Source organism: Bison bison, unplaced genomic scaffold (genome assembly GCF_000754665.1).
Source record: "Bison bison bison isolate TAMUID 2011002044 unplaced genomic scaffold, Bison_UMD1.0 scf7180017864183, whole genome shotgun sequence".
Classification (NCBI taxonomy): Eukaryota; Metazoa; Chordata; class Mammalia; order Artiodactyla; family Bovidae; genus Bison; species Bison bison.
Window position 1 is genome coordinate 7,813,344 of NW_011494755.1, and position 12,258 is coordinate 7,825,601.

Sequence of the window (12,258 nt, forward strand, 5' to 3'; positions counted from 1 at the left end):
AAAATATCTCTGGCAGCAGGACAACCTAAAAAATGAGCAGGCTAGAAGCAAATCACAACGCGGGCACTATGTGGGCACCAGGAGCCTGAGGCGGAGCAAACAGCTCCTGACTTCAAAGAGCTCCCAATCTAGTAGGAGAGAGGGACACGTCACCGCACCGAAACACCAAGAGGCACTACGGACGGTGCTCAGTGTTATGCAGACAAGGAGAGTGTCCTGTGCCTAGGGCAGGGGGTTTACGTCAGAGACGACGGAGCCTACATCTAAGCTCCTTTGTGAGGCTTTTCAAAGTGATTTTTTTAGCTGTCGTTTCTTGCTGTTTTCTTTCTTTCCTTCTTCCTTTCTTTTGTGATGGGGAAGCATTCTAAGCAGAGGGAACTGTATGCTCTTAAAACAAAGACAGGCCAGGAGATACAGAGTGCATGGACTGCATGAAATGCACAAGTGCGTGTAATGACTGGAAAATAACAGCCCAAGGATTTTAAGGTGTAACCTGGTAAGATCTGCATTTGAAAAATCAGGAAACTCTGCAGCAGAGTAGACAGTACTGAAGAAGAGAAGCTGGTGAGAAACGAGAAGAGAGGTTAACAGAGCCTGAACTAGAGGGTAGCAGTGGGAATGACTCCAGGGCACATGGAGGCAGTGGTAGGGAGCTTTATGGGACTGACATTGAGGCAACCAGGAGGAGAAAGCTGGAGCAACTTCTAATTGTATGCCTACATGGCTAAGAGAATCATCACAGCACTGATGCAATTAAAGGAGAGAAACTACGTTTACTGGGAAAGATTGATTTCAGCTTGGATGGGTCAAGTCTGAAAGCACAAAAGCAGCTCCAGGCTGTTAAGATCAGTAAGCAGTGGGGCTGGAGTTTAGGAGAGATCAGGGCTGCACCAAAGCAAACCTGAGACAAACACATTTTCACCTGAAAGTTGAATCACTGAAAAGAGTACTGGACGCCACACAGTAAAAGCAGTCAAGAACAAGATCCCTTGTTCCATTTTGCTTTGGTGTACTTACCCGTAAGGCATTAAAAGGACGTCCAGCATGAAGTCCAAAAGCAGCTGCACAGTCTTTGGTTTCTCAGCAAGATTAAACGGAGAAGCTGATTTTGATGATTCAACAGGGTATTTCATGTGAAAAAGGGTTGGTATTAAAAGATGCATTAAGCTGAAAAAACAATTACATTTATTGCAACTATTTAAAAATAAGGGTTTTTTATACATGCAAATAACAGACAAAATAACAACAACAAAAAAATCACTTGACAAAAAATGGCAATCGTAGCAAGGACCATTCATCTTCAAAACTACTCATTTACAAAGTCTAGGGACTGGCCTAGATTTCATTCTTATTTCTTTCTTATTGAAAGCTCAGTATATTGAGTGATAAGTGACATTTTAGCCAACGTGACTCATCACAAAAACACCTGAGAAAAATGTATATAATATGAGCTCAATGTTAGTATCTATCACAAGAGATTTAATATGAAACCTTAGGTAAAGTTCAACTGACAACATGTTCTGTCCATCTTTTTTTTTTTCCCTTTTCACGTTTAATTAAAAATAAAGTCATTCAAAAGCTAAAGAAATTAAACATGAATCATGTCAATATTTGGAATATAATATTAAATTTCCACTGTGTGAATTTAAGTAACACAGCTTCAGTAATTCCTTCTTTCACTATACCTGTTGCTAGGAAAACAATTTCAAACTAGTGCTTACAATGTCTATTAATTTTACTTGTCGGAAGACTTTTTTGCACCAGCTACCACAAGAACACGGCTCTCTGCACCCTGTTCTCCTGTTACACGCGTGCACACAGACATTAAAGGGACCCTACCACACGCTCCCCAGAGAAAAATTTTTTTTTTACTTGTAAATGTGAGCATGAAGATCTTTTAAAAATGTTTATGCTCTAAAAAGTGAACTGAAAACATGATTTAACTCTTTCCTCCACAGCTGCTCTTCATGTTTCTCACCACAACAAGGCTAGGATACAGAACTTCTGGGCTACACCGAGAAACGAAGGAGCATAGTCTAAACCTCTTCATCTCGTCAATTCCCACGTGAATACAAACGCGTAATCAGTTTCTTAAGAAAACTGCTCTGAAACTTTATATCCTCCAAGACAGAAAGGTTTGATGAAAAGCATATTAGAACTCTAATTTTTGCAATCACAAGCTCTAATTTTTGCAATCAAGAAAATCAGTTGCTTCAAAATAACTGACCAAACTGAAAATGCATTTAGATTGAAAAAAATGTTAATTGTTCTGCACAGTTTCCCATATGCTCACAAGATATTTTATAATTTACAAAATTAACCAAACAATCATGTTGAGGTAACACAGCAATGTTGGCTGAAAGAGTTCGACTTAATTAAGCCTTTGCATTTGGCCAGGTGAAACCAGACGTGTGGATCTGTTTTTGAATGGCAGCACTGACTCTCAGAGGTGGGGAACCAGGTAACCGGGAACAGCATACCTGTCCTGCTGGGGCTGAGGCTTTCCTTCCATGGCAGTAAGAAGCGTAGGGGCCAGCTCACACTGTTTCTCCACCGGTAGCCGAGGATAGCCCATCTTAACATAAATTATAGTAAAATTCTGATGCAATGAGAGAAAGGCAAGTTAGTATAAAAGAAGTATTCAAGGATTTCAACAAAAACGTATGGTTGATAGCCTAGGTAGTTATCTTATAATCAAGAAACTGAATCCTCCTTCCTCTTGCTTATCACCTATTACAGCCTGGCCAACCAATCTGTCTCAGGAAGAACTCCAGCCCCACTTACTCAAAATACTTACTTTAAGATGGGCTTCACAGCAGGGAGCAAGACCTAGTCTAGCGCATTTAAACATACATCAAATTATTCTGCTATATGCCTTAAACATATACAATTCTATTTGTCAATTTTATGTTTCAATAAATCTGGGTGGGGGACAGGTATGGGGGTGGGGAATTAGGTACTCACATGTGCAGTTACTTTTGACTGAAAAGAAAAAAGTAATCCTTTGACCTACCTAAACTGACATACTACACACCAGTATCAGATCTCCCAGTTTGTTACATTAATCCTTTCAAGCTAAGAGGAGGCCCATGTTAGGTTCCAGGCTGTCATTTCCCAGCTGGTCAATTACTAAAATAACCTCAGTACATTGTGGCACTGTGGTTCCTCACTCCAACATCTGACCGATGTATGATGAAGCGAGGGGAAGCTGTGTGCGGTCAGTGTGCAAGCATCACTACAAACCATGTGAATGCCTCATTTTAAGCAAACCCATAAATGCATATCCAGATTTACACATGAGATAGAAATTTGCTTTTCTGAAGGACTTTAGAACAGACTTCGTAAAATCATTCCATTAAAGACATCCTATTTGGCAGTTGTACTGGCACACACTGTTCCTATTTGCTTACAGGAAGACACATGTATAATGGAGCTGTATACCAACAGCAGGAACAGACAAGATAGCCTGGGCCAGCGGGTGGCTTCAAAGGTTTGGAATCCAGATGTTAGATAAGACCCAACAGAATTCTGCCTCAATGCTACAACCACAAGGACCAGGAAAAGAACATCATCTGCCATTACATAGCATCAATATTTTTTACATTTCATTTTCATGAGGAGAACATTTAATAGGAATATTTCTTACCAGCCCCAGTTTACTCCACTTTTAAAAAGAGTATCTTTCTAAATATATAATATATATCAAATATATTGTTTTTATTTCAGCCTTCCTATCTCTTCCTGTCTTTTTACCTTTTTTTCTTCTTCTGTCATCCTTTACTTATTCTATGCTACATAACCCTTCTCTTTCTATTTATACCAATGTCTCATAATCTTTTACTAAGAATCAATGATTCTTTTATACAGCAACATACCTGACACATCACTACACCAACATTCACCCTGTGTAAAACGGCCATGCATTAACCTACTCCTACCATTTCCTCCAGGTCAACACTCAATGGAGAAACAGTGTGTCCATTTGAAGAAAAACATCTCGTTTTTTTTTGTTGTTGTTCTTTTTTTTTTTTTAATTAATTTTATTTTATTTTTAAACTTTACATAATTGTATTAGTTTTGCCAAATATCAAAATGAATCCACCACAGGTATACATGTGTTCCCCATCCTGAACCCTCCTCCCTCCTCCCTCCCCATACCATCCCTCTGCACTAGCTTATTCTATGCTACATAACCCTTCTCTTTCTATTTATACCAATGTCTCATAATCTTTTAGACATATCGTCCCAGTGCACTAGCCCCAAGCATCCAGTATCATGCATTGAACCTGGACTGGCATCTCATTTCATACATGATATTTTACATGTTTCAACGCCATTCTCCATCTCGTGTTTTATTTAGAAACAGTCTAAGATGAAATTCTAGGCTGGCCAATATACTGATAACATCTACTAAACATTATGAAAGAAAACTTACTGCAAGTCAGAAAATAGTCCAAGACAATACTCACTGTGACAAAGGAGACTGCAGCAGGGTCCTGGTACTGAACCAAGAGTGTCTCTACTGGGAGCTGTATCTTGGGGCGGCTTTTTATGCGCTTATTCAGATGGACCAACAGTTCCATTACCTACAATAGAGGACGGCAGGAACTGAAATTCTTGATCATATTTTAAAAACAAATTCACTTCTCAAGTATTACCTATTTTACTTTTTTCTTGTAAAGGATGTAAATTTGGCATCCCAGAAAGGGAGTATAGAATATTGGAATCTTGTTCCAAAATGCTATCCCCAAGAATCCACACACCAGAATTTTACCAGGCAATGTATTTCACAATGTCCTCCAAGTTAATTCAAGTTGAGATTCCACAGAGGCCTATACTGAGGCACAGTCCCCCAGAAGATGGTGCGCAAATGACTGCAACACGCCATGCTACAGACTGAATATCTGTGTCTCCCAAAATTCGTACAGCAAAGCCCTAATCCCCACTGTGATCTGGAGGCAATTAGGTTTGGATGAGGTAATGAGGCTAGAGTTCACATGTAAGGGATGGATGCCCTTGTAAGGCAATGAAGATATCAAGAGTTCTCCCTTTCTCTGTCATTTGAGGATAAAGCAAGAAGATAGCCCTGTGTAAACCATGAAAAGTTCCTGATGAAGAACCTGACCATGCTGGCACTCTGATCATGGACTTCCAGCCTCCAAAACTCTCAGAAATAAATGCTATTTATGGAGTTGGTGATGGACAGAGAGGCCTGGAGTGCTGCAATTCATGGGGTTGCAAAGAGTCAGACACGACTGAGCAACTGAACTGAACTGACGTCATATAGTCTGTGGTATACTGTTATAGCCGGAGAAGGCAATGGCACCCCACTCCAGAGTTCTTGCCTGGAGAATACCAGGGACAGGGGAGCCTGGCGGGCTGCCGTCTATGGGGCTGCACAGAGTTGGACACGACTGAAGCGACTTAGCAGCAGCAGCAGCATACTGTTATAGCAGCCCCTATAGACTGACTAAGAGTACTACAGAAAGAGAAACATTCAAGGTACTGTGAGTTTCAAGAAGAAAACTTGTCTGCCAAGATCAAGAAGGACTTCAAGGAGAAAGTGACAGGAAACAAAGTCCTAAAGAGCAGATGAAATTCCAAGCAGAAGATCAGTTATAAGTAAGTATAAGAGGTCTAAACGAACATGGTGCACTGCATCTGACTGAAACACAGAATCAGTTTAGTTCAGTTCAGCTCAGTTGCTCAGTTGTGTATGACTCGTAAGAGATAAAAGTGGGGCTTAGATTATAAAAGGATTTGGGTAAAATGCTGAGAAGTTTTTGCTTTATTCTGAAGATCATCTGATTCTATTCAAGAGTTTAAAGTAAGTAATACCAAGCTTCCTCTCCCTTAAGTGGGAAAAGATGGCAGAAACCGAGGTCAACAAGCAACGATTCTCACAGCAAGAAAGGAAGCTACAAAGGCTCATGTCAAACGACCCCAGTCTTAACTATAAAGTGGGATAACACCACTTTATCTAACTAGGAAAGGAGCACTGAGATATAAGATTTTTAGAAAGCCTTAACTAAAGACTCAAGAATTTAAAGTGAGACTATTCCAGAGGACACGGCTTACACTATTCTCCATCATTTCTGAAATTTGAGCTCTAGCTTCAAAGCAAGTATTAAGGAGAGCTTATAGGGATGTTCACAGCGAAGGTTCAGTTATTTACAGCAATCATGAAATAGTGCATTTTAAGAATAACAAATCTAATAATATTCGTTAAACAATTATCATATTATTATATGATAATAATAATCATAAAATAGCTGACATTTATCAAGCAGTTTCCATGCAGAACAGCAGTTTGCAGTCCTGTCTCATCTGATTCTCAAAACAACCGGGAGAGGTGCTGTTTTCACTCCCATTTGACCCAGGAAGAAGCAGAGGCTCAGGAAGTGAAGTAACTTGCTGAAGTTGACTGCGACAGCAAGTGGCATCGTCAAGATCTGACTCCAGGATCCGTATTTTTAACCTAATCAGACACACTGACAGTTGAGCTCAATGCATCGAAAGTGTCTGTCACTGTGAGACACTCTCAGGACCCTGGTACTTTGCAAAGACCGAGAATTCTACATTACCATGCTTACCTCACCCAACCTCCTGCCCATCCAGATTTGTGATTCAGCTGGATGACACGGAAAAAAATCAGAAGGAGACAGGCCAAAGGAAACAGCCCTCCTCAGACAATCTAAGCAAGGCTGATTCCTATAAGGACCTGACGGAAAATCATCACTGATGGAGATAAACAGCAGTGTCATGAATTACACACTCTCTTGTTTATCACAGTTTTAAAATTTTAAGTCAATTAATTTTCTTCTAGCAATATTATCACCTTAAATATTGATTTACTTTCCAAATTTGATTATCTACCGCCTGGAACCCTTTATAAACTCATAAAAATCAGGAAATCCACTGAACCAGTCCTTACCCCAGCTAAAATCAACAACAGTTAACCTCTGTCAGTAAACCTCCAGAATTATTAGCCATGGGTGTATAATATTTTATCTCTATCAGTTATTACTCATTCATTTAAATTCATTTGTTCATTAGTAAACTTTTTAATGGAAGTATAACATATAGCTGAAGAGCAAAGTTAAGAATGTGTATGGCTTAATAAATTTTCACAATTTTGGAAACACATTTTTGCAACACCAGAAGTACAAAGTTCCTGCACCCAACTCACTAATGCCTCTTCCTGACTTCTAATACCAGATTTAAATTTATATACACAAAACAGGATGAACTCATGTGTTTTCATTCTGTATTATATCTGATATTCATCCATGTTGTTGCTCACAGTAATGGCTGACTTTCACTGCTCTATTAGGAAGAAAACAAGAATTTATCCATTCTCCTCCAATCATGATATATATTAGATTATTTCCAGTTTGGACCATTAGGAATAATTACTATCAACATTCTTAGTTATGTCTTTTGGTGCACACGTATATACATTTTTATTGTATATAAACCCAGGACTGGAAATGCCTGGTCATGAAGTATACATATGATAAACCTTAGAATATTTCCAAACAGTTTTCCAAAGTGGTTATACTAATTGACACTCCCACCAGCAGTGGTCAGTTCTAATTTTAATTTTATGTAAACTAGAATTCTACGTAACATATCTCATTTTCCTTAAAACTGGAAATGTACTCTAATGATATGACAGTAGAAATCTAAAACTTATTTCTCTGTGAATTCCCTGCTGGGGAATTCACTAGGAGTTTTCACTGAGATGGCCCAAATCCAATCCCTGGTCGGGAACCAACTCCTAGTTTTATTGATGATAAAACTTTACATGCTGAAACTATTTACACATAAGCTTTTTACTAAAAAATACTCTGCTTTTATATGAGTCTTATTTTTATGATTAAAAAAGAGATCTAATGTTTATAACTGAATTCTAGATTTGTGACAAATATCTATATCCTTTATTAACAATTACATAATAATCAAAAGTCTAATTATTATATCGGTTCTATCTGCAAAAGCTATTAGTATTAGCATAGGACTGTACAAATCATGAAGTCTGACCAAATAGCCATATTTCAAAATAATTAAAAATCTGACCAAGTATCTAATACTTCAAAACAAATAAAAGGGAAACATACATCAAGCCTCCACCACCTGGTGTTAAAGTGAAAGTCGCTCAGTCGTCTCTGACTGTTTGCAACTCCATGGACTATACAGTGCATGGAATTCTCCAGGTCACAATACTGGAGTGGGTAGCCTTTTCCTTCTCCAGGGGATCTTCCCAACCCAGGGATCAAACCCAGGTCTCTCGCACTGAAGGCAGATTCTTTACCAGCTGAGCCACTAGGGAAGCCCGGAGTCAAAACAACATGCAGGCAAATTATGTTACTGCTCTCAGTCATTCTCTCACCCCCAACTTTCATTCACTGACCCTTCATGTACTGATTCACTTTCATACGTAAGAGAAAGAATGAACATGTTTGCCATCAAGTGGAGGCAAAGCCTGGCAGAAATTACTTAGTTTGGGATCATCTCTCAGGTATAAAATCCCATGTGCCACAAAGCTAATTATTTAGCTTCCCTGAGCCTCAGCTTTTTCCTCAATAAAATGTGAAAAACATGAGCATCTATACCCTGCAGAGCCGTTAAGTAAGTTGTAATGAACTGAGAGACAATGATCACATAGGCACTTAATGCTTTGCATTATTATCTTTTTCAGAACCACTTTTCCTCATTCGCAGAAATCAAATGATAACACTTCACAGGCCATTGTGAGGATGAAATGAAAAGATATGTCAGAGTCTAGCACACTGCTTAGAATGTAAACAGGTATCTCAGCTCTTAAATCTCTTTTCCCTTAGGCCAGAAGTTTTCACACTCACTTAACAGCAAAACCTCTTTATCAACAGAAATGATATGAAAAAAAAGCAAATAAAATCAGTATTTTATAATATAAAACAAAGTTCACAGTATACTTTATTCTATTTTGCAGCTTTTTAAAATTATAATAGAAAAACCCATTTATTACAATAAATCGAAAAAAGCTGTAATCATCCCTATTCCCTAGCCCATTCACAGCCACTCAAAGACACCAGTGTTAACAGTCTAGTGTTCTTCCTCACATCTCTCTCTGCAGTCACATAAACTTCTACAAACATATTTACATCTTTAGATTTTACATCTTTACTTTTTACAAAAATGAGCTACATATCATTAACATCAGCATAGAGTCCACTTTGTTTCCAGTTAAAAATATATAAGCTTCTTAATTTCGACCTTACTCATTCTTTGTTAATAGCTGCATAATATTCCACAGGATTCAAAGTTGTTTTCAAAAACTCACCTGTACTACTCATCACTCAAAGTAAATACATGTTCACATATTTCCTTCAAGCTTTTTGTAAAAAGGTTAGAAAAATTCACCAATAGATCAAAGTCAGCATTATTTGCAATATGAGAAGAAAATCAAAGGCAAACTTCTAGGGAAAAAGCTCCAAAGGTCCTTTTTCAAATTAGCAAGTTTCTAAAACCTGACATGCTACACAATGAAATATAAAAATGAAATATTTTTTCCTGAATTCTACAGCTTGAAAAACAAAGAAGAAGCTATGCCTTCTTTGGAAAAGATCTTTAACATACACATTTTTATTGACAAATATCTTGGAGAATACACAGTGAGGAGTGGGGAAACAATAAGAGAACAAATGTAAAAAGTAAACTGAAGAAAAAAGGCGGATATTGCTTAGATATTGCCTGGAATTCTAACAATAGTTAAGTGATTCAAAGTTTCAGACAGAATCCAACCACAAAACAGCATACCAGATCCTCAGTGCTTTCTAAAGAAGTAAGGAATAGAAGGGTAGAGGGAGAGGGAAGAAATCTGATCAAGATAAAATAATGTATTTGCTGGTAACTGAGTAAAACATTTTGTTTACTCAGATACAAATAATGACTGAAATGTTAAGAAGGTGGATAGATTGGCTTGATTAATCATTATATTCAAACAGAATACAGGTGATCAAAGGCCTACACAGGAAATGTGTGGCAGGATGAGACGGTGAGGAAGGAGAAGAGGGAGGGATGGAGAGACTGAGAACGGATCAACGAGGTGAATAACCAGAGTAACCGACGTAAAGTGCCCTCAATCCAAACCTCAAAAAAAAAAACAAGAAAGAAAGTGACATGTTAATTATACTGATGAAGAGATGCAGCCAAAGTAAATAAAGTTAAACTGGTTAGCTGAGCCAAAGATTCACCAATCAAACCTACATGGAAGGAAAACACTGGTTACAATACTAATCTCAGATGAGAGATATTGGGGTTAAAAAAAAATCTTAAGTGGAATTTAAAAGATAAGAAAAGTATGTAACATATTATAAATTACTAAAAAAGACAAGATCTTCAATTTGTGCACCAAAAGGCATCCAGGTGAAATTATTAAAAAGAAAATCAGAATATTTACAACACTAGTAGGAGACTATAATTCACTATCAGTTTACAACAGGACCAGAAGACAGGCTTCTTGAGAAATGAGAGCACAGTGTTGAGTGGCCTCTCCACACACGGAGCTCCCATATTCCACACAAAGGAACTATTTTTCTCAATTTTATGAATAGTTTTTATGAACATCAGAAATTATATACTTTAAAAGATTAGAGCATTTGCTCACTGTGGTTTCCAATCAGAATGCAATAAAACCATGCAAATTTTACAAAATTTTGAAACTAAAAACAATATTCTTATAATTATTAAGTCAAAATTAAAATAACCTAATACTGCCCCTCAGTATAACAATGGAGTATAAGTGAAAGTGAAAGTCGCTCAGTTGTGTCTGACTCTTGGCGACCCATGCTACAGCCAGTCAGGCTACTCTGGTCATGAAATTCTCCAGGCCAGAATACTGGAGTAGGTAGTCTTTCCCTTCTCCAGGGGATCTTCCCAACCCAGGGATCAAACCCAGATCTCCTGCAAAGCAGGCAGATGGATTCTTTATCATCTGAGCCACAAGGGAAGCCCAAGAAAACTGGAGTGGGTAGCCTATTCCCATCTCCAGGGAATCTTCTCTACCCAGGAATCGAACTGGGGTCTCCTGCATTGCACGCAAATTCTTTACCAGCTTAGCTACCGGGGAAGCCCAAGGAGTACAACCAAAACAGTAATCAAAAAGAAATCCTCAGCTAAACCTGTTTTTGGTTCTGTTTCTTTTTTTTTTTTTACTCTGACCTTAAACAAATGACAATCATCCAAGTCTCAATTTCGTCTATAAAATGAAAATTATATTTATACCTCACGTAATCTTGTGAGGATTTAAGTTATTAGCACTTTTCCTGGCACATAATAACCTTTATCATTACTATATAAACTGAAATCTTATGTGAGAAAAATATACTAAAGGAAAACAAAAAAAGGAATAATTAGAATACAAACAGAAGAATTTGAGACTCTCCTGGTAGTCCTTGGTTAAAAATCTGCCCTACAATGCAGAGGACAAGGGTTCAATTCCTGGTTGGGGAACGAAGATCCCGCATCCCACAGAGCAACTAGACTCAGGTACCACAACTAGAGACAGCCTGCCGTGGCACTGAGCCTGCGCGCCACAACGAAAGGGTCTGTGTGCCACAACGAAGGATCCTGCACGATGCCAATGAAGATGTGATGCAGTCAAATAAATAAACAAGTACATTTTTTAAAAAGAATGCAAATTCTTTTTAAAAGGTGTTCTCTAGCCTTAAAAAAAAAAAATGTTTGGTAATAACAAAAAAAGTAGAAACAAGAATGGAATTTCTCCACTTGAATGGTTACAGAATATTAAGAGAAATAGTATGATAGAGGTGACTAATATACAACCAAATGTATAGATGGTTAGAGATAAATGATTTTCCATAAAAGATAAAAACACAAGGAAATGCAAAAATCCTAAGTAAATAAGTTAAAAAAAAAAAAAAAACCTTACTGAAAACAGCCTAGAAACTTAGACTAATGCAAAAACTCCCTCCTGTTTCCTCTCCTGGTCTCCACTGCAAGTCTCTGTCCACGCCACAGCCAGAGTGATGGTGTCACTGTCACCAACACCCTTGGCAAACTGCCACGGACTCCCCACGCCTGACCTCCCATCCCCCTTCCTCTGATGCGCTGGGTGCGGCACTGTGGCCCTCTTCAGCTCCCTGCTGGCCTTACACTCAGTTCCAGCTCAAAATCTCTGCACAGGGCCTTCTCTGCCCTTACTGGTCTCCCATTTCTCTGCCTGGCTATTTCCTACACATCACAGAGGCCTCC

At 38.3% G+C, this 12,258-nt stretch overlaps 1 protein-coding gene across 1 annotated transcript in view; it reads right to left on the reverse strand.

Moving 5' to 3' along the window:
- Positions 1–12,258, reverse strand: part of KIAA0368 (KIAA0368 ortholog) — a 109,456-nt gene that overhangs the window by 71,139 nt on the left and 26,059 nt on the right. Inside the window, exons 4-6 of the mRNA XM_010843572.1 lie at positions 4,470–4,586; positions 2,481–2,599; positions 1,018–1,167 (exon numbers count right to left, since the gene is read on the reverse strand). Of these exons, the coding sequence (XP_010841874.1) occupies positions 1,018–1,167; positions 2,481–2,599; positions 4,470–4,586 (386 nt within the window). The remainder of the gene's footprint in view (positions 1–1,017; positions 1,168–2,480; positions 2,600–4,469; positions 4,587–12,258) is intronic.